Source organism: Myotis daubentonii, chromosome X (genome assembly GCF_963259705.1).
Source record: "Myotis daubentonii chromosome X, mMyoDau2.1, whole genome shotgun sequence".
Lineage (NCBI taxonomy): Eukaryota > Metazoa > Chordata > Mammalia > Chiroptera > Vespertilionidae > Myotis > Myotis daubentonii.
Genome location: NC_081861.1, coordinates 12,247,225 through 12,271,248, shown reverse-complemented (window position 1 = coordinate 12,271,248; position 24,024 = coordinate 12,247,225). Strand labels below are relative to the sequence as shown.

The following is a 24,024-nucleotide window of genomic DNA, read 5'->3' as shown; positions in this document are numbered from 1 at the left end:
ATTAGAAACAAAACAAAGGTGTAAGGATGAAGCCAGAGTTATGAGTCTGAAAGTAACTACAGTAAAAGAGACTAAAATATTACTCTGTAAAAAAGAGAAGGCTGGAAACAGGCCGAGTGTTTACTGGTCGGAGCTGGGGCTCTTCTTTTAAAGAAGATAGAAAAAGTTAAGCTGAACTGATGCTTAGGGCTCTGTTTGAGGCTACAAGCTTGGGTTGGGGGGTGGGTGGGGATAACATGATAGACAAAGAAACAGTTTTGGGATTAAGAATTGAGCCAAGTAAACTTGTTGGACCTAGAGTGGATTAGCAATATCACAATAGAGAAAATACTTCAAAATACTATTGTAAATCCACTTTGGAATAGGGCTCAGAGTAGAAGAAAACCACACACACACACACACACACACACACACACACACACACACACACAATAGACTGTAAGAAAAAGATGGTGAAGAACTAAAATTAAAACAAAACTAAAGTGGCTTCTGGGCATGGTGGATTAAGTGCCATGCAATCTTTCTCTCCCACAGATTCTAAATAAAATCTCGGAACACAATATAAAAGCACCTACTCAAGGACTGAACAGTAAAACAAACAGGTGATTTATGGAGGGGATTCAAAACTTGGCGAAGGAACCCTTTTTTTCTCCTTTTTTCTTGCAGTTCTGCCACAAAGGCAGAGCTGCATAGCGGGACACAGCCACAAACAGCCAAAACTCTGATTTTAAAAAAACAAACAAAAAACATCTACCATGGCCGACATGGTTCAGAGCATTGCCTACGAACCAGGAGGTCACGGTTCGATTCCCAGTCAGGGCATATGCCCAGATTGTGGGCTCGATCTCCAGTGTGGGGTGTGCAAGAGGCAGCCAATCAATGATTCTCTCTCATCATTGATGTTTCTATCTCTCCTTCTCCCTTCGTCTCTGAAATCAATTATATGTGTGTGTGTGTGTGTGTGTGTGTGTGTGTGTGTTTAAAAAGCACCTTTTCTGATGAACACAGCCAAGCAGAAGATCTTAAAGTAGTAACTGACCTCCAAGACCAGGTCGCAGCCGATTGTCATAGCCATCCAGAAGACGGTCCAAGATTCTGGTGAAGATAGTGATGTTTTCAGTGCTGTCATCGGGAATATCTGGGGCATGTTTGGGAGAGAGTCTGGGGCAGTAGAAGGAAAAACAAATGAAAAAGAATAGTTCTTAATAGAAAACAATTATATGTCTAAACACTTCAATTCAAGAAGATTTCAATCAATAGACTGGGTTAATTAAATAGCCTTGTATTTTAACCAAACCAATAGGCACTTCCTATTTGTCACAATGATTACCTATGCAGGGGGCAGACAGTGGTCACTATACTTGTACTCTTATTCCAGCACTGGCATGAGCTTTACCAAACAAATGACCCAGCCCCAACTCACAGTAGAGAAACACAAGGAGAAATCCTGGACAGAATGTCCCTAGAAATAGTACCTGGCATAAAGTTGATTCAGCAAATTTTGTCTCATAAAATGAAAGGAACTCAAAATAAAACCAGGAAAACTTTTAAACTAGGAACTCTCCTTTTTCTAGTCTAGAGAAACACAGTACACAGAACAACAGAGCCAGACAAAGCTTTGAATTGCATCTAGTCTTTTTACATCCCGCCTATGGAGATAGGGCAACAAAGCAATAGTAACCCGTTAAATGTTAAAGTTATCAGACCTCTTAAGAGATTCCCTAAAATCTCTATTTTATACATAAGGAAATAAACTCAGAGAGGACACCAAATTTGCCCACAGACATACTGCTGGTGAGAGGCAGAGATAGGACTGTAATCTAAGTTCTCTGGTTTTCTAGGAACGCTTAGCTACCTCCTACTTCTCCATCTTGGATGTCTTTTGTAAGCCTTTCAAAGCACTAGTCACTATACTAACCACCTAATCAGGCCCTCCTGAGGAGCTTATTGTGGTTTGATAGGACTAGAAATAAAGGTCCTAAATAGTTCAGGGAAAACAGAAAATTGTAGAAGAAATGGCAGTTGACAAGAAGCATGATGTGAAATTAAGTAATAAACCAAAAGTCAGAAATTCTTGTGATTTATTTTGAATAGACCAGTTAAGTAAGTTACAGTGCTGTATCTCCTTAGGTCTGCTTTCCCCATTCTTACTTTGGATCCAAAGGTTGCAATTAATAGATACTAGTAGATAATAACTATTCCTAGCATCCAGTTAATCAGGGCTATAAAAGACATAGAATAACATTTGAGGAGTCTTACAAAACACTCAATAGTATCCCCACCAATATTTATCCCTAGCAGTGAGAAAGGTTCTTGTTCTGAAAAAGACACTGAGAAAGATCTACAGAATAGTAGAAACATCTGAATTGAAAAGTTTTACTCTAAATTGTCACCCTCTAGCTAATAATCCCAGAAAATTCATTTTGAACCCCCAATTTTCCCCCTTAATTCATAAACTTAATTAAATTCAATTGATCATTCAATGCATCTTTATTAAGCATCAACTATGTACCTATTACTGTTCTACATGTTACGATAGAGTAAGGAAAAAAGGTAAAACAAGATAAGTAATCTTTCCCTGCTTACAGGGTTTCTGAGATAATCAAATGATAACATAGATACTCATGGAGGGAAAAATAGAACTAAGCTTAAAGAATCTGGAGACATGCATTTGAATTTATCAGTTGTGTGACCTTAAGCAAGTCATGTAGCACCTCTAGTAAGTTTTTCATCTTTAAAATTAAAATAACTTCATAGGTATGTTGTCTTATTATTCATATATTAAGTACTTATTAAAATTGCCAAGCTTAATGCTTAATATCTAGAAGTATTCACAATTTGTTTTTTCTTTTTTAAAAATAATATTTTATGTACTTGAATGCATTAAAGTTTAAATAGTAACAAAATATTGGCACACCATCAACCAAAAGCCATAAAGAAAGCTTTGGTCAGAGAAGCATTGAAACCCAGTGAAGAGTAGAAAGATTGACTGGTTTAGTGGACAGAGTGCTAAAAGTGATACAGATTCATTGGGAAGTAGCGGGGAGAAGGGAACTGTAGTGAAGAATTAACTGAGATCAATATGCTAAAGAGATATTTACAGACACCCTTCCAGATGATAGCCCATAGATGGCTCAATCAACCAATATTCTGAATCCACATTACATAAAAGTCTGTTGGAGTTCAATTGATTTTGTGCAAAACTCTTTCTGATTATCTCTTATCTCTCTGCCCCACTCCCATAGCCACCAGCTCAAATATCTAAATCAATCCTGGTGGCTGGTATTCTTACAATGGAGAGTCCTGATATTCATCACCTTAACCAAGAGATCCTATTTAGCATCAGTAATACTGAGGCGACTTTGCCTTGTGACGTGATGCAATAGGAAGTCATAGCACCACCTACCAAGTATTCTTCATCCTAGCTTCAAATGTCCATCCATGGCCTGTGTCACAAATGCTACATTTCTACTTTAAAAGGGAAATGTATTTATTATTCCTTCAGGTCTTATAAGAAAATTGGACCTGCCCCATTTTAGCAAGTGCCATCCAGTCAGTCTGTGGCTGGGATATTAAGTATTCAGAGATTGAGGGATTAATATATGAACCTAAATGTTCATGTACATAAAAGAAATGGGTATGTGCCTAGTTCTTAAATAAAAGTGACCAAATGCATGAAAAGCAATATATTGTTGCAGTTGGTAACAAGGACTCTAAGAGCCAGGTTGTCTGGGGTTCAGTCCTGGCTCTGTGACTTTCTAGCTGGGTGAGCTTTGGCAAGTTACTTGACTTCTCCATGCTTCCATATTTCATCTCTAAAACAGGTATAACAGCCACAAATAGCTAGTAGATCTGTTATAAAAAATAAGTCAACATATGTAAAGGACTTAGACTCATGCTAGGTACATAGTAAGAATTATTTAAATATTTGCTTTAAATTAACATAATGCAATGTGAAAACTATAAATAAAAATAAAGTCTCCAAAGAGAACCTACAGATGACCAATAGACATGAAAAATGCTTAAGGTCACTAATCATCAGCGAGATGCAAATTAAAACAACATTGAGGTATCACCTCACACCTGCCAGAATGGCTACCATCAATAAATCAACAAACAACAAGCACTGGCGAGGATGTGAAGAAAAGGGAACCTTTTGCACTGTTGGCGGGAATGCCGTTTGGTACAGCCAATGCGGAAAATAGTATGGAGTTTCCTAAAATAACTAAAAAAGGGAACTGCCTTTTGACGCAGCAATCCTACTTCTGGGAATATATCCTAAGAATCCTGAAACACCAATCAGAAAGAATATCTACATCCCTATGTTTATAACAGCGTTACTTACAATAGCCACCATCTGGAAACAGCCTAAGTACCCATTGGAAGATGAGTGGATAAAAATGTGTACAGTAACACAATGGAATACTACCCGGCTGAAAAAACAAAACAAAACAAAACAAAACAATTCTTATCCTTTGTGGCAATATGGATGGACCTCAAGAGTACTATGCTAAGCCGAATAAGCCAGTCAGAGAAAGACAAATACCATATGATCTCACTGATATGTGGAATCTAATTAACAAAATAAACTGATGAATACAATGGAACTGGAAGCATGGACACATGGAACAAACTGGCTGGTGTCCAAGGGGATGGGAGTGGGGGTGAGTGGATCAAGAAGATGAAGGGACTAGCTAAAGAACATATATGCATACCCTATGGACAAGGACAGTAGTTTGGTGAAGGCCAAGGGAGGCGGAGCTGGGGATGGTTAGAGTGGGCAAAAGGTGGGAAAAGAGAGGACACCTGCAATAATGTGGATATTAAAAAAATTTTTAATAAAAATACTTGAAGAGATAAGGTTTGTGTATTTGGAACTTCTTCCTTACTTAGAATATCTATCATTGCACAATGAAATCAGATACATGAAAAGTTAATAAAGCAGAATTAATCTGTTTTTTTTTTCCAGAGTGAGGTAAAGAACAAAAAGAACCTCACATGGGCCAAGTATCTAAAGACATATTAGTTCAATTCTATAGCCCTCTGCCCAGAGATGGAAAGACTCAGAGTACATTAAGGTAATCAACCCTGCAAAAATAATTAGAAGAAATCTTAATGCTTCCAAGAATATGGGACAGTAGCCAAATGTAAAACAAGAACAAAAAAGCCACTATCAAAGAATAAAATACACTGTGTAATACTGAACTATTTCAAGGCTAAGGGCATCATTTCTAGTAATGACATTCCTTGAATGAAATGGGATTTTGAATCAAAAGAAGTTTTATAAAAAAGTCAAAAGTAGTTCAATATAGCTGAATAACACAGAATTTGGTGATAGGAGGACTAAGAAATAAGTCTAACAAGATGGGTAGAGGCTAGGACTTAATGGGCCTTATAAAATCATGTTAAGAAGTTTAGATTTTAATCTATGGACAATAAAAACCCATTAAATTACTCTAAACAGAAAAGATATGACTTAACATGCACTGTAGAAGAAACACTAGCTACAGAGTGACAGTTACTCTGGATGGGAGCAAGACTTTAGGAAGTAAAACCAATTAGAGACTCTTATAGTAGTCCAAGTAGAAGAAAACATTGTATTAAATTAGAGTGGTAGCAGGAAAGTTGGAAAAAAGTAGATGAATCCAATGGATGTGGGAGGTAAAAATGACAGCTCTTGGTGATTGATTTAATATGAAGAGTGAAGGGTAGAAAATTGGCCAAAATGATTCCAAGTTTCTGGCTTGAGCAACAGGATGCATGTTGTGTTTGCTTGTTCTTAGTTTTTAGAGTTGAAGGAGAGAGATGGAGATAATGCTACTATTTTAGACATACTCACTTTAAACAGTTTATGAAATAGCCAAGTGGACATGTCTAATATATAGTTAGAATTAGAGGTCTGACAGTCAAGAGAAGGTAGGAACAGTGATTGAGATAAGAGTCATCAGTATATCTACACTAATAAAATACAAAGATGCTAATTGACTGCACCTTTGCTATGCCCTAAGCCATGCCCACCAGCCAATCAGAGCGACTATATGCAAATTAACCCAACCAAGATAGTGGCCGGCAGCCACGGAGCTGGAGCAAGCAGGAAGTTTGGCTGCCCAGGCGATGGAGGAAGCCAAGCTTCCCTCCTGCTCTGAGCCAGCTGTGGCCTCCGCTCATGGCAACAAAGTTTCAATTATAGAAGAAAAATCCCAGGTACCTGCTTCCAGCCAGCCTCCACTGGGAGCTTGGGTGGCTGGGGGTTGTGACCAGCATGCAAACAGCCATCAGCCCCTCACCCAGGCTGGACACACCCTCATGGGGTGAGGGTCCCTGCTGGGGGGGGCGGTGAGCCAGCCTGAAAATGGCCTTCAGTGCCTCACCCAGACTGGCCAGGCACCCCAACAGGACCCCCCACCCTGAAGGGGCTGTGGCCAGCCTTCAAACAGCCATTAGCCCCTCACCCAGGCTGTCCAGGCACCCCAGGGGGGACCCCTACCCTGAAGGGACTGTGGCTAGCCTGCAAACAGCCATCAGCCCCTCACCCAGGCACCCCAGGGGGAACCCCCACCCTGAAGGGGAGTGGCTAGCCTGCTAACAGCCATCAGTCCCTCACCCAGGCTGGCCAGGCACCCCAGCGGGGACCACCATCCTGAAGGGACTGTGGCCAGCCTGCAAACAGCCATCAGTCACTCACCCAGGCTGGCTACACCCTCATGGGGTGAGGGTCCCTGCTGGGGGGCTTGGCCAGCCTGCAAACAGCCATTAGCCCCTCACCCAGGCTGGCCAGGCACCCCAGGGGGTACCCCCACCCTGAAGGGACTGTGGCCAGTCTGCAAACAGCCATCAGCCCCTCACCTAGGCTGGCCAGGCACTCTTATATAATAAAAGGGTAATATGGAAATTGACCCTAACAGCAGAGCAAATGGGAATGACTGGTCACTATGACACACACTGACCACCAGGGGGCAGATGCTCAATGCAGGAGCTACCCCCTGGTGGTCAGTGTGCTCCCACAGGGGGAGCTCTGCTCAGCCACAAGCCAGGCTGATGGCTGCCAGTACAGCAGTGGTGGTGGGAGCCTCTTCTGCCTCCTCAGCAGCACTAAGGATGTCTGACTGCAGCTTAGGTCTGCTCCCCACTGGCAAGTGGACATCCCCCGAGGGCTCCTGGGCTGCCAGACGGATTTCTGACTGCCAGCTTAGGCCTGATCCCACCAGGGAGCGGGCCTAAGTCAGCAGGTGGTCATCCCCCAAGGGGTCCCAGACTGCAAGAGGGCACAGGCCAGACTGAGGGACTCCTCCGAGTGCACAAATTTTTGTGCACCGGGCCTCTAGTGTATATATATACATATATATATATATATATATATATATATATATATATATATATATATAGTAACAATGTCATGGGGATGAATTAAGTCACTTAGAGTCTATATAGTGAAAAAGAGCACCTGATTTAAAACAAAAACAAACAAACAACAAAAAACACACCACCATCACCTGTGCAATGAACAATGGAAGAGAAGATTACCAGATTACAAAATATCTTTATATCACAAAAGCTTTGATATAGCTGTGCAATATTGTAGCAAATATTATAGAAAGCATAGACATAAAAGTATAAAGAAATCCAGGTGTAGTATTGGTGGTATATCTAGATCTCTTTCACCAGGCCAGAGAAACCATCCACAACAACTTTAAAGTATTACCATCTGCTGAAGGGAGCCTAGGAGGTTATCTCTTCCTCTATTCAGTCCTCAGGCAATTAATGATTGAGGTGAGGCTACAAAAGCCCACTGCCTCAAGGTGGGCCACTGCCTCAAGGTGGGCCAATTCTTTAGTGCCATTCATGTTCTATAGCGCCCTATGGGATCAAATGGAAGCTATACTTTAAGTGAAATCATGCCTTTGCTTTACTTCTTCCTCTTTCCAACTTGCTTCTCTTACTTCCATATAACTTTCTTTGAGAGCACCGTCTCAATAAATCATTTGCTTAAAAACCTTGTCCTAGGCACAGACAATAGAGTACTGAAAGCCTGGGGCCGAGAAGGTGGGGGCGGACTGGGGGGGGTTAATGGGGGTAAAAAGGGGACATATATAATACTTTCAACAATAAAGAATTATTTTTAAAATAATAAAAAAAATAATTTATCTGTTCTAATTTCTAATGCTATAAATGTTTATAGATATAACCCACATAAACTAAAGTTCTTTCAGGTCCTCAATAATATTTAATTATTGGACCTGGCTGGCACTGGCTCCTGAGAGCAATTGGGTGGATATCTTTCCAGCTGTGTTCAATAACATCAGGTTAACTAGACATGCAAATATAGTACATATTTCCTTATAAAAAAAGGGAATATGTTTTCTTCCACTTGGACTACTAATCTAAGAACCAGAGCATTGTGGTATCTCTGAAGTCAAAGAAAGAATTTTGTTTAAATTTACATTTATTTTATGCATATTTATGTTTTATTTCATAAGAAAAAGGAGTTAAGGAAGGAGTAAAGAGTCAACAATGTGGAATGTTGCCACATGGTACTAAAGAAATTATGTTGTACTAGAGGCCCAGTGCATGAAATTCGTGCACAGGTAGGGTCCCTTGGCCTGGCCGGCGATCAGTGTCTATCAGGGCCTTCTGGCTGCCAGCTGGAGCCTTCTTTCCAGCTACGGGCCGGGCCTTCATTCATTCCACATCACCCCCTGGTGGTCAGTGCACATCATAGCGAGTGATCGAACTCCCGGTCTCCTGGTTAAACTCCCAAGGGGACAATTTGCATATTAGCCTTTTATAAATATAGGTAAGAACAGACAAGTGATGATTTTAGCAACAGAGTCAACATTGGCCATGTTGGTTGCTTAAGTTGCCTTAGAATTCTGGGGTTGGAAGTCAGCACCAGTGGAGCAGAGTGAAAGATAGATAGAAAAAAAACAAAGAAAAACACTCCTTTAAAGATGACTGTAAAGAGGAGAAAAGATTTAAGGCACCATCTGAAGGAAAGTTTAAATTTAAGATGGAAGATTCTTGATCACATTTAAATATTAATAGGACAGAGCTAATAAATAAAAAGGACAGATGAAAGGCTCAGAGCAAATGACTGGACAGAATTGCCTTTTGGGTGTTATAGAGAGAATTCAAACATGGGCTAGGAAGTTGCCTAAGAGATCTCTTTCTACCTTGAAAGTCTGAGCTGTTAATGCTTTTACAAATTCAATGCAATGTCTAGTATCAAGGACCAGAGTCCTTTGGTTCATCTGGAAAAAAAATAAAAATTTTTGTTCAAGACAAGAATTTATCACAGGATTCTTTTCTTAGAGTTAAGCCATCTTACCCGCCAATATCCTGCTTCACAAAATCCCCAGGCTCTTGTCGTCTTGATTCCCCTTGGCCAGTTGTTTCAGGGGGAATATTCATCAGGAAGAGAAGCCCAAAGCTGGTCATGTAGAAGTAACTCATTTTTTTGATTATCATCTTCTTAGGCACCAACTTGGAGAGTCCTGTGAGATCCATGTTGAGGGAAAGAAAAAGGGGAAATAGTAGGTAAGGGGAAGGAGAAAGAAGAAATTTCAAAAAAGATTTTAACTCTATTAGACTCATTTAACTTCCTTGGTATCTAGTTACTTAATGCTTGATGTGACAATTCCTTTTCTCCAGTTAATCAATGTCACCAAAATTCATTTCCAACCTACCCCTCTTTAAATTTACCAGAGCCCATCTAAGTAAAGGTACTGTAAAGAACTCTAAATCAGTAAACAGTAGCCTTAAGGTTACAGCTCCATTTCTTTCCTTGCCTTATTATGATTAGGTGACTCACAGAATTTCTCTTAGCCTCAGTCACCTCTTATAATCCAAAAATTTAAAATAATATCTCTTGCCTTCGTTTTATTTTCTACCACTTCTCTCTGATCTCTACTGCCACAAATGCCTTTGCTGTAGTTAAGTATTGTAGAAAACACCAGAATATTAAGACCTGGAATATCTTTAGAGCATAATTAGGATTGATTCTCATCTTGATACAGTTAAACAATTTTCCTGAAAACCCTGTGTGGGTGGCTTTTGCCTCCTCATTATGCAGTTTATACAATTTGAATATTCTTAATTTAATATACTAGCTACAGGCTCCCCAACACAATCTGGTATAGGCATAGAAAAATATGATACAGGAGAACGTGGACTTCTGACATAATGAAATGTCCACAATCATAGTATTAGATTGTATCACATAAATTATGGACCAATATGCAACAATTTTGTTTCACAATGGCAATTTCTTGTCAATCTAATATATGTGCTGTGGCATTCATGATTCAAAGCTGTATAGGAGATGATGGTCATTTTGCAGAAATGAACAGAACAGGTCATGGAATATAAGTAAGAAAATATGGTGTATGCACAGACAACTCTAATATAGTCAGAAACCATAATATATGTCCAAATATCCATAGTGCTTTGGAAGATCCTAATGTTGTATGATCACATAACAAACATCAATGCTTAGATAACCATCATACACAATTGACAATTACTTTACAGGAACAAAGAGACATGGTACAGGATATAAGTCCAAATTACAGAAATGATCCATGGAATGTAAGAAAGAACCATGGTGGGTGCTCAAAAAACATAAATGCATAAGTAATGATCCTGGAGAAGATGGCCATGCTGCACAAGCAAAGAGACTAATAGTGTGTGTGCAACTGTGCTATTCTAGCATGAGTTACATTCAAATAATCATGATAAATAAGCAGCAAACCTCCACACTAAGACTAGGTGCTAATGAACAGAAGCAAATACCCATGATTTGGAAGCAGATACTATGATATATAGTATGATACATAAAAAGAGAAGAATTCTATATTAACTTAATGACTAAGGTGCATGTTTAAATAATCATTATGCATGAGAAGACTGCATCATATATAGAAGAAGTTGGAGATAATATGTGCCCTCCAACTACCATGACACTTTGTTAGCAAGCTTCATTATTACAATGCATGTGGAGATATGTATGGTAAAACAATTTAACCATGCTAAATGTCAGAAAACCATAGCACATGAGCATAGTAGTCACTGAACAAGAGAAGAGGGACCTGATACTCACTCCATTAAGACATTGTACATTATCAAAAGCATGCCACCTATCCAGCCAGTGTGGCTCAGTGTTTGAGCATCGATCCATGCACCAAGAGGTCATTGGTTTGATTTATGGTCAGGGCACATGCAGGGGTTGCATGCTTGATCCCCAATAGGGGGCGTGCAGGAGGCATGCAATCAATGTTTCCTTCTCATCAATATATGTTTTGTTTTCACATAGGTGTTTCTCTCTCCCTGCCTCTCTTTCTAAAAATCAATATAAACATATTTTAAAAACTGTAAAAAGCATACCTCTTGGATTGTTGTACAACAATATGAATATATGTAACACTACTAAAATGTGCATTTAAATATTTAAGACCTGTTATTTTTTTTACCATGATTAAATTTTTAAATTAAATTTATTGGGATGATATTGGTTATTAAAACTCTACATACTACTGGAATAGATATCCTTTGAAAGTTAGCAAATTTCTACAAAACAAGTCCAACCCTGTACAGAGAACTGTAGCATATTAGCAGAAATTAGTATTAAATGAACATGCATACATCTATGGTACATGATCAGATGACCATCAAAGAAGTGCAGAAAAGGACCGTAGAGATGAGCAGAAACCCAAAATTCTCATGACAAAATTGGTGAATTTTCTAGTTACTGTAGTGCATAAACTGAAAAAGATGACATTTGAACACAGAGCCTTTAAGCATAATAAAGTATCTATGTAGCTTAAGACAACTATTGTATATGCTTAGATAACCATGATTCATGTGAAGAAGTATTTGGTATATTAGTCCTTAACTATGATGTGTGCACATAAAATGTGTGTATCATGACAACCCTGATATGAGCAGATGGCTATGCTAGCATAGCAGACTCCCATGAAGCAGGAACAGAGGGCCATGGTCCAAGAGAAGGCAGACATACTAACAGAATTGTGTTTTCTTGAAGGGGCAAAAGTATTCTTTATTAGTCATTTGCTATTACACTATGGTAGCAAACTGGAGTAAATAGTTATGTACAAAAGCAGGAGCCACCCAATATATTAGTTCACATTATAAATGGAATACATACTGTTACAGCAAAGGTTCTCTTGAGCATTATGTGCCTACTAGAGGCCCGGTGCACAAAAATTTGTGCATTCGGTGGGGGGGGGAGGTGGGGAGGAATCCCTCAGCCTGGCCTGTGCCCTCTCGTAGTCTGGGACCCCTCGGGGGATGACCACCTGCTGGCTTAGGTTTGCTCCCCGAGGGATTGGGCCTAAGATGGCAATCAGACATCCCTCTTGCAGCCTGGCAGCCCTCGGGGGATGGCCACTTGCCAGTGGGGAGCAGACCTAAGCTGCAGTCAGACATCCTTAGCGCTGCTGATGAGGCAGGAGAGGCTCCCACCGCCACCGCTGTACTGGAAGCCATCAGCCTGGCTTGTGGCTGAGCAGAGCTCTCCATGTGGGATCGCACTGACCACCAGAGGGCAGCTCCTGCATTGAGCGTCTGCCCCCTGGTGGCTAGTGTGTGTCATTGTGACCAGTCATTCCCAGTCTTTCTGCTGTTAGGGTCAGTTTGTATATTACCCTTTTACTATATAGGATATAGTCCTGGTGCATGGGTGGGGGCCAACTGGTTTGCCCTGAAGGGTGTCCTAGATCAGGGTGGTGGTCCCGCTTGGGTGCCTGGCCAGCCTAGGTGAGGGGCTGATGGCTATTTGCAGCTAGCCACACCCCCTTCAGGGTGGGGGTCCCCACTGGGGTGCCTGGCCAGCCTGGGTGAGGGGTTGAGGGCCGTTTTCAGGCTGGCCGGCAACTGAAGCTCCCAGTCTCTCCTTTTTTTCTTTTTTCTTTTATTCTGGGATTTATTTACCTTCTATAAGTGAAACTTTGTTGCTGTCACTGAAGCTGAGAGCCGGCTCCAGGTCTGTGGCCACGGCCTGGTGAAAGCAGGTATCTGGGGTTTCTTTAGCTTCTATAACTGAAACTTTGTTGCTTTCAGAGCTTAGAGCCGGGCCACGGCAGGCGGGGAACCTTGGCTTCCTCCATCACTGGAGCAAGCAAGCCTCCTGCTTGCTTCAGCTTTGTGACTGCCAGCTGCCATCTTTGTTGGCTGTTAATTTGCATATCACCCTGATTAGCCAATGGAAAGAGTAGTGAAGGTACGGTCAATTACCCTTTTGTCTTTTATTAGATAGGAAATCACTATATGTTTTGTTATGTCTCAATTTCTCCACCAGTGTTTTTAATTAATTAATGTATTTATTTATTCATTTATTTATTGAAAATTTGTATTGTTTCTTTTTTATTTTATTGATTTTTAGAGAGAGAGAGGAAGGGAGTGAGAAACATCCATGTGAGAACAAAACAATGATCAGCTGCCTCCTGCATGCCCCCTACTGTGGATCCAGCCAGCAACCCTGGCATGTGCCCTAACCAGGAATCAAACTGGCAACCTTTCATTCAGTGCATGGAAAAATGCCCAACCAACTGAGCCAAACCAGCCAGGGCTATTTTTATAATACCTGAATTAGAAAATTTTTATTACTAATTTATGAAAAAATACTATATACATTGAACCAAAACTCAGATTCTTTTTATTAAAAATGTAAACTTGCAAATGGTAAGAATTCCTTCTCTTTTATAGCAGCGTAGTATTCCATGGTGTAGATGTACCATTTTACCATTTGCAACAGCATGGATGGAACTGAAGAGCATTATGCTAAGTGAAATAATCCAGTCAGTGAAAGAAAAATACCACATGATCTCACTCATTTATGGATACTAAAGAACATTATAACCTGATGAACAGAAAGATAGCTACAGAGGCGGAGAAGCATCGAACAGACTGTCAAACTACAGCTGAAAGGCTGGGGAGGGTTGGGGGAGGAGGTAAGAGATCAACCGAAGGACTTGTAAGCATGCATATAAGCACAACCAGTGGATGCAAGACAATGCGGGGAGGAGGGGGCGGGCAGGGGGAGTACATGTGCTGGGGGGTAGGGGAGGCAGGGAGAAGGTCAATGTGGAAGAAAAGGAGACATATGTACTACTATTTGTAATACTTTAAACAATTAAATTAAATTTAAAAATGTAAACTTGTTACTTTTCCTTTTCAATAAAACCCCTTTAACTGCAGCTTCATTTTTAAACATTCCTATTTTAAAACCAAACTTATACCTAATCCTAAATGCAACTCTAACCTTAGCCATAATTTAAACCTAACCCTGGTACTATCCTCAACCTTAAACCTAACTTTTACTCTAACACTAACTTTAAATCTAACCTCAACCCAAATGTTAAACCTAATCCTTACTCTAACCTAATCCTAATGTCATCATTTTCTTAACCTTTAAAATATTTTAATTATTTTTAAATTACAGTTTATATTAAATCTTATTTTGTATTAGATTCAGGTATACAGCATAGTGGCTACACTATCATATACTTTACAAACTACCCCCCCCCTCCATTTTCAGTACCACCTGGCACGATGCATAGCTATTACAATATTACTGACTATATTTCATATGCTACATTTTACATTCCCATGACTATTTTGTAACTAACAATTTTTACTTCTCAGTCCCTTCACCTTTTCACCAAGTCCCCCAAACCCCTCCCTGCTGGCAACCATCAATCTGTTTTCTTTTCTTTTTTTAAAAATATATTTTATTGATTTTTCACAGAGAGGAAGGGAGAGCGAAAGAGAGTCAGAAACATCGATGAGAGAGAAACATCGATCAGCCGCCTCCTGCACATCTCCCACTGGAGATGTGCCCGCAACCCAGATACATGCCCTTGACCGGAATCGAACCTGGGACCTTTCAGTCCGCAGGCCGACACTCTATCCACTGAGCAAAACCGGTTTTGGCATGTTTTCTGTATCTATGAGTCTGTTTCTGTTTTGATGTTCATTTATATTGTTTTTTATAATCCACATATAAGTGAAATCATATGGCATTTTGCTCTGACTGACTTATTTTACTTAGCATAATAACCTCTAGGTCCATCCATAATGTAGCAAATGGTAATATTTAATTCTTTTAATCTCTAAGAAGTATTCCATTGTAAATATATACCACTGTATTTTAATCCACTTGTCTATTGATGGACACTTGTATTGATTCCATAGTTTTGCTATTAGAAATAACTAGAAGCCTGGTGCACAAAATTCGTGCACTCAGGGGGGTTCCCTCAGCTCGGCCTGCGCCCTTTCCCAGTCCAGGTGCCCTCGGGGGAGTGGGTCTAAGTTGGCAGTCAGACATCTTTAGCACTGCAGCGGAGGCAGGAGAGGCTCCCACCACCGCCGCTGCCCTCGCCAGCCATGAGCCTGGCTTCTGGCTGAGCGGCACTCCCCCTATGAGAGCGAACTGAAAACTAGGGGACATCTCCTGCATTGGGCATTTGCCCCCTGGTAGTCAGTGCGTGTCATAGCGACCAGTCATTCCACTGTTCAGTCGATTTTCATATTAGCCTTTTATTATATAGGATGCTGCAATGAACACAGGAGTGCATATATCATTTCAAATTAGGTTTTGAGTTTTTTTCAGATAACTCCCCAGAAGTGGAATTGTTCGATTATAAGGCAGTTTCATTTCTAATTTTTTGAGGAAATTCCATAATTATGATTTTCCATAGTGGTTGTGCAAACATGCATTCCCACCAACAGTGAATGAGGCTTCCTTTTTCCCCAAATCCTCACCATTTCTTGGTTGTTGATTTATTGATGATAACCATTTTGACAGGTGTGAGGTCAAATCTTATTGTGGTCCTAATTAAATTTTTCTGATTATTAGTGACATTGAGCATCTTTTCATATGTCTATTGGCCATCACCATGTCCTCTTTGGAGAAGTGTCTATTCAGGTCCACTTCCCATTTCTTAATTGGATTGTTGTTCTTCTGGTGTTGAGTTTTCTAAATTCTTTATAAATTTTGGATATTAACCCCTTATCAGATGTATCATTGGTGAATATATTATCCCACTCAGTGGGCTGTCTTTTCATTTTGTTGATAGTGTCCTTTTTTGTGCAAAAACATTTTTGGTTGTATGAGGTCCATTTGTTAATTTTTTTCTTTTACTTCCCTTGTCCAAGGAGATATATCAGAAAAAAATATTACTAAAAGAAATGTCAAATTCTATTGCCTGTTCTCTTCTAGGTGTTTTATGGTTTTGAGTCTTATATTTGTCTTTAATCTATTTTGAGTTTATTATTGTATATGGTGTAAGAAGGTGGTCTAGATTTATTTATTTTTGCCTGTATCTGTCCAATTTTCCCAGTACCATTTATTGAATAGACTGTCTTTACTCTATTGTACATTCTTGCATTTTTTTGTCAAATATTAATTGACTACAAAGGGGTAGGTTTATTTTGGGACTCTATTCCATTTCATTGATCTATAAGTTTGTTTTTATGCCCATACAATGATGTTTTTATTATGATGGCCTTGTAGTACAGTTTGGTATCAGACAGTGTGATTCTTCCAACTTTATTCTTCTTTCTCAAGATTGGTGTGACTATTCACATTTTTATGTGGTTCAATATAAATGTTTGGATTATTTTTTCTTGTTCTGTGTAATATGCCATTGTTATCTTGATAGGAATTGCATTGAATCTATAGATCACTTTGTGTAGTATGGACATTTTAACAATGTTAATTCTCCCTATTCATGAGCATGATATATGCTTCCATTTATTCTTCAATTTCTTCAGTATCTTATAATTTTCTGAGTACAGGTCTTTTACCTCCTTGGTTAAATTTATTCCTAGGTATTTTTAATGCAATTTTAAAAGTGATTGTTTTGTTTCCCTTGTTAGTAGTTCATTATTGCTGCATAAAAATCCAACTGATTTCTAGATATTTATTTTGTATTCTGCCGCTTCACTGAATTTGTTTATAAGTTCCAATATTTTACTTGGTGGAATCTTCAGGGTTCTTTATATACAGTATCACCACATCTGCAAATGATGATAGTTTTACTTCTTCTTTTCTAACCTGGAAGCCTTTTATTTCTCTTCTCTGACTGATGTGGCTAGGACTTCCAGAACTCCGTAGAATAAGAGTGGTGAAAGCGGACATCTTTGTCTTGTTCCTGATCTTACGGGAAATGCTTTTAGTTTTCCCTCTTCAGTGTGTTGTTAGCTGTGGGTTTATCATATATGGCCTTTATTATGTTGAAATAAATTCACTCTCTTTCCACTTTGCTGAAAGGTTTGTGTTGTGTGTTTTTTTTTTATCATAAATGGGTGCTGGATTTTATCAAATGCTTTTTCTGTATCTATTAATATGATCATATGATTTTTATTCTTCATTTTGTTTATGTGATGTATCATATTAATTGACTTGTGGATATTGTACAAACCTTGTATCCCAAAATAAATCCTACTTGATTATGGTGTATGATATTTCTAATGTATTGATGAATGTGATTTGCTAATATTTTGTTGGAAGATTTTTACATCTATGTTCATCAGCAATATTTGCCTGTAATTTTCTTTCTTTATAGTGTCTTTATCTGGTTTTGGTATTAGAATAATCCCTGGCCTCATAAAATGAGATTGGGAGTCTTCCCTCTTTTTGAATTTTTTGGAATAATTTGAGAAGGATAGGTGTTACTAATTTGAATGTTTGGTAAACTTCATCTGTGAAGCCATTTGGTCTAAGGCAGGAGTTCTCAACCTGTGGGTCGCGACCCCTTTCACAGGGGTCGCCTAAGACCATCAGAAAACACATATATAATTACATATTGTTTTTGTGATTAATCACTATGCTTTAATTATGTTCAATTTGTAACAATGAAAATACATCCTGCATATCAGAAAATACATATATAATTACATATTGTTTTTGTGATTAATCACTATGCTTTAATTATGTTCAATTTGTAACAATGAAAATAAATCCTGCATATCAGATATTTACATGACGATTCATAACAGTAGCAAAGCCCTAACTGGTTTGGCTCAGTGGATAGAGCATCAGCCTGCGGACTCAAGGGTCCTGGGTTCGATTCCAGTCAAGGGCATGTACCTTGGTTGCTGGCACTCCCCCAGTAGGGAGTGTGCAGGAGGCAGCTGATCAATGTTTCTCTCTCGTCGATGTTTCTAACTCTCTATCCCTCACCCTTCCTCTGTAAAAAATCAATAAAATATAATTAAAAAGTAGCAAAATTACAGTTATGAAGTAGCAATGAAAATAATTTTATGGTTGGGGGTCACCACAACATGAGAAAATGTATTAAAGGGTCGTGGCATTAGGAAGGTTGAGAACCACTGGTCTAAGGCTTCTGTTTGTTGGGATCATTTTGATTATTGCTTCAGTTTCATTCCTTGTGATCAGTCTGTTTAAATTTTCTGTTTCTTCTTGATTTGGGTTTCTTTTACATATGTTTTTATTAATTTCAAAGAGGAAGGGAGAGGGAGAGAGAGCTAGAAACTTCAATGATGAGAGAGAATCATTGATTGGTTGCATCCCAGACTCAAGGGTCCCGGGTTCGATCCCAGTCAAGGGCATGTACCTTGGTTGCTGGCATGTCCCCAGTAGGGAGTGTGCAGGAGGCAGCTGATCGATGTTTCTCTCTCATCGATGTTTCTAACTCTCTATCCCTCTCAATCCCCCACTACTGGGGATTGAGCCCGCAACCCAGGCACGTACACTTGACCAGAATCGAACCTGGGACCCTTCAGTCCGCAGACCAACGCTCTATCCACTGAATCAAACCAGCTAAGGGCTTGATTCAGTTTTGGGGGATTATATGTTTCTAGGAATTTATCCATTTCTTCCAGATTGTCCAACTTGTTAGTATATAGTTGCTCATAATATTTTCTCATATCCTTTATATTTCTGTGGTGTCAGTTGTTACTTTTTCTCTTTCCTTTCTGACTTTATTTATTTGGATTCTCTCTCTCTCTCTCTCTCTCTCTCTCTCTCTCTCTCTCTCTCTCTCTCCCTCTCTCGTCTTGTTAAAGGTTTATCAATCTTTTCTATTGTTTCAGAAAACCAACTCTTTTTTTAAAAAAAAATTTGTTTTATTGCTTAAAGTGTTACAAAGAGTAGTACATATGTCTCCTTTTTTTTCCTGCCCTTGACAATCCTCTGGCCTCCCGTACCCCCCAGTGTCTTGTGTCCATTGGTTATGCTTATATGCATGCATACAAGTCCTTTGGTCCAACTCTTTTTTTTTCTTTGAATGTAATTTTTATTTTTTATATTTTTAAAATTTTGTTTTATTGCTTAAAGTATTACAAAGAATATTATATATGTCTCCTTTTTTCTTTTCTCCCCTTGACCTTCCCCTGGCCTCCCATAACCCCCCGTGTCTTGTGTCCATTGTTTATGCTTATATGCGTGCATACAAGTCCTTCGGTTGATCTCTTACCGCCCCCCCCCAACCCTCCCTGGCCTTCCTGCTGTAGTTTGACAGACTGTTCAATGTTGCTCTGCCTCTGTATCTATTTTTGTTCATCAGTTTATAATGGTCTTAATTATCTATAAATGAGTGAGATCATGTGGTATTTTTCTTTCATTGACTGGCTTATTTTACTTAGCATAATGCTCTCCAGTTCCATCCATGCTGTTGCAAATGTAAGAATTCCTTCTTTTTTATGGCAGCATAGTATTCCATCATGTAGATGTACCACAGTTTTCTAATCCATCATCTCCCAATTTTTTTAAAAAATACTTTTTCCCTTTATTGAAGATATTACAAATGTGTCCTTATCCCCCCAATGTCCCCTCATTCCCCCCAATCCTGCCCTCACCCTCACCCCGTTGTCCACATCCATCACTTATGCTTATATGCATACATACACGTCCTTTGATCTTTCCCCCTCACCCCCACCCTCCCCTGCCTTCCCTCTGAGTTTTGAGCATCTGATCGATGCTTCTCTGTCTCTACATCTGTTTTTGTTCATTGGTTTATGTTGTTCATTATAATCCACAAATGAGTGAGATCATGTGATATTTATCTTTCTCTGACTGACTTATTTCACTTAGCATAATACTCTCCAGCTCCATCCATGCTGTTGCAAATGGTAGGAGTTCCTTCCTTTTTACAGCTGCATAGTATTCCATCATTTATTTAATTATGTTTTTATTTATTTTTACGGAGGGAGGAAAATGAGGAATAGATAGAAACATCAATGAGAGGGAAACATCATCAATTGGCTGCCTTCTGCACACACCCTACTGGGGATTGAGTCTGCAACCGAAGCATGTGCCTAGGCCAGGAATCAAACCAGCGACCTCTTGGTTCTTGGGTTGACACCAACCACTGAGAAACACTGGCCAGGCTCAAATAATCAACCTTTGTATTTTTATTAGACTCTCTTTTGTTTATTTCTGCTCTGACTTTTTAAATTTATTTTCTTCTACTCACATTGGAATTTGTTTATTGTTCTTTTTCTTGTACCTTTAAGTGTAGGGTTACATTGTTTATTTGAAAAATTTATTGTTTCTTGAGGGAAGCCTATCTATAATAATAAAAGTGTAATATGCAAATCAACCAAACGGCTGAACAGCAGAATGACTGTCTGGATGACCACGCTATGACATGCACTAGCGCCAGGCCAGCCAAGGTGGGTGTGATGTGATTGACCAGGGGGGACCTGCCATAACCCCACTATCTGCCCGCAGAGGGTGGCCCACGCCACTGGCCGGCAGGAAGATCAATCGAGGGGGAAGGGGGGCTGGGGTTGGACGTGGGCAGTGCCAGGCCAAGGTGGGTACAGGCGGGGGGCGGGAGTGGGGCTGACTGCCGGCAGCCAGAGGGAAGCCCAGGTCCAGGCAGCCAGAGGGAAGCCAGTGCCGACAGCTGGGGGAAGGAAGGCCTATCCTTGCACGAATTTTGTGCATCGGGCCTCTACTAATGTTATAAATGTCTCTCTTAGGACTGCTTTTGCTGTGTCCCACAAATTTGGGATTGCTATGTATTTATTTTAATTTGTTTCAAGGTATCTTTTGATTTCTTCCTTGATCTCACTGCCATCCCATTCATTATTAGTAACATGTTATTTAGCTTCCATGTGTTTGTATTTTTAGGTTTTCTTTTTAAATTAACTTCTGGTTTCATAGCATCACAGTTAGAGAAAATGCTTGATATGATTTCAATCTTCTTAAATTTACTGATACTTATTTTGTGTCCTAACACATGGTTTATCATAAAAACTGTACCATGTGCACTTGAAAAAAATGTATATTCTGCTACTTTGGGGTGAAATCCTCTGAAAATATCAATTAAATCTATGAGATAAAATGTATAGATTAAGGCCAATATTTCCTTGTTAATTTTATGTCCAGAAGATCTATCAATTGATGTCAGTGGTGTATTAATATCCCCTACTATGACTGTATTACTGATGATCTCTCCCTTTAGGTCCATACAAATTTGCTTTATATATTTAGGTGCTCCTAGGTTGAGAGTGTGTTTACAAGGGTTATATCCTCTTACTGGTTTGATCCTTTTATCATTATGTAGTGTTCTTCTTTGTCTCTTATTATAGCCTTTGTTTAATGTTTTTGTCATTTAAGTGTAGCTACCCCAGCTTTTTATTTCATAACATATATCTTTTCCATCTCTTTAATTTTAGTCTGCCTGTGTCTTTTGTTCTGAGTTGGGTCTCTTATAGACAATATTGTTTTGTTTTCTTATCCATTCAGCTACCCTGTCTTTTGATTGGAGCTTTTAAGCCATTTACACTTAAAGCTATTATTGACAGGTTCATATTTATTATCATTTTATTCTTTATATCAATGCCTCCCCCTTTTTTCTTATTATTTTTTATAAATACTTTTATTAATTTCAGAGAGGAAAGGAGAGGGAGAGAGAGGTAGAAACATCAATGATGAGAGAGAATCATTGATTGGCTGCCTCCCGCACACCCCTACTGGGAACAGAGCTCACAACCGGGGCAAGTACCCTTGACTGAAATCAAACCTGGGACCCTTCAGTCCACAGGCCAAAGCTCTATCCATTGAGCCAAACCAGCTAGGGCTCTTATTCTTAAAGAGGACCCGGAGGCAGGTCCAAGGCACCCTAAGTTCTGCCTCCACCTGCCTCTGCCTGCCAGCTGCCTGTTAGGCTTAGTCAGTACTCGAATTGCTTGAGATAGGTTCTTAGTGAGTCACCAGGCAGAAGTAAGTGGTGTTCACCTGATTGATAGTGATCTGTAGGGTTACATTGTTTATTTGAAAAATTTATTGTTTCTTTAGGGAAGAAACAATACTTAGTGCCATTGCTGGTTTTGAGTTCACTCAGCAAAAGTCCCAGGATACACCAAGGATAGCTGCCTTCCACTGGGTTCTTGCAGACCTTTGTGGTGGGGCAGGATATCAGGGAATCATCAGGGGGAGGCCAGCAGAGTTCATCAGACACTAAATGAGCAACATTTGGCCATGTGAAGGGATTGTTCTTCACTGGTCAGGTATTCAAGGGAAAAATGATCCCTTTCCTAGAAGCATACTACTCAGTCTGTCCTGGATTCTGTCGGGACTTCCTGGAGAGCAAGAGCTCAACAGGCTGGGGCCACAAGGAGATGGGAGGGTGGGGCTAGTGGATCTCCTATGAGGGGTGGTGCTGGCCAGGCCCTCAGGAAGGTGTAGGGAATGGCTCTTGCTCCAGAGCAAAACAACTCAATTGCTGACACTTCCTGAGTCTTCTGGGACCTCTATACCCAGGACCTGGCAGCTGATTCCTCCAGAGGGGATGCACTCTGCAGCGCAGAACAACAGGAGTTGGGAGGCTGGTGCCATATGGAGGAGAGTGCTCAACCCAAGAAAAATGGCATCTGGTGTGGGAGAGGGACTCAGCACAAGGACATTGGCAGCTGTCCCTTTAGTTCTCTTTCTGGAGCCACACAGCCCAGTCTCTCCTCACACATCTCTTTTCTGCCCTGAGCTGCCCTCCCTCCACCAGAGCCTAGGGTGAGTGGCTGAGAACGAGATTTTGTGCCCTTTAAGAGAACACCTCAGTTTCTAGCAGCCTCCTGTCTCTCTCCCCTGTTGACAGAATCTCTGCTGATTTTCACAGCCAGATGTTATGTGGGCACCTCTTCTCAGGTCTGGTGCTCTGGATTGTGGAGCCCAGCATGGAGTTGAGACCCTATGCTCCTCAAGGAGAACCTTTGCAGCTGAGATACACTGTTGGATTCTCAGTTGTTGAACGTGGTAGTGAGACCAGTCCTTTTTGCCTCTCGGTCCTTCCTACCTGTCTCAATGTGGCTTCTTTTGTAAATCATTGGTTATAAGACTTCTGTTCAGCTAGTCTTCTGTTTATTATGCATATTGATTGTTCTATATTTTAGTTGAAATTCTAGTTTGGTCTTGGGCGGAGGTGAGTATAACTTCTATCTGCTCCACTGCAGTCTTGGGTCATCCTCCTGACATTCATTTGTGTCAATTTGTCGCCATAGTTTCATTTGAGGCCATCTAATTGTACCCATCCTTGAAGCACTGCCATTATTAAAGTTTTTGGAGTCAGAAACATCTCAATTCCAGTTCTTGATATACTACATAGAAATCTGACATTGTCTGAGTGATTTGACTCAACATTCTCATCCAAAAAGGTTGATAGTAACAACACTTCCATATAGTAGTATTGTGAGAATTAAATGGCATAATTTATGTACAGAATTATGTTTGACATACAGTAATATTTAGTGACTATAAGGTACAGGTCATTGTTTTTTACCTCTTGGCCTCCAATGAACCTCAGCTCTATTGTTATCTAGTTACTCATTCCCATATGCCAAATCTTGTTATTTACAAATCCAGCATCTCAAATAATTACCTGACCACATCTTTCCAACACTTTTCATCCAGTACCTTCATACTGTCAATTCTTGTATCCTCCTAACATCTAATCTCTTGAACCTGCCACCTTTAAATTCTCCATCATCACCTTCATGTTTTTACATCCTTTTTTACCTTACTTGGATTACATACATAGTCCA

General features: G+C 39.8%; 1 protein-coding gene across 2 annotated transcripts in view; it reads right to left on the bottom strand.

The window, feature by feature from the left end:
• GABRA3 (gamma-aminobutyric acid type A receptor subunit alpha3) overlaps positions 1 to 24,024 on the bottom strand; it is a 227,971-nt gene that overhangs the window by 140,530 nt on the left and 63,417 nt on the right. For both annotated transcript variants that reach the window (XM_059678914.1, XM_059678915.1), the window contains exons 2-3: positions 9,326 to 9,491; positions 1,040 to 1,161 (exon numbers count right to left, since the gene is read on the bottom strand). In XM_059678914.1, the coding sequence (XP_059534897.1) occupies positions 1,040 to 1,161; positions 9,326 to 9,465 (262 nt within the window). In that variant the 5' untranslated portion in view covers positions 9,466 to 9,491. The remainder of the gene's footprint in view (positions 1 to 1,039; positions 1,162 to 9,325; positions 9,492 to 24,024) is intronic.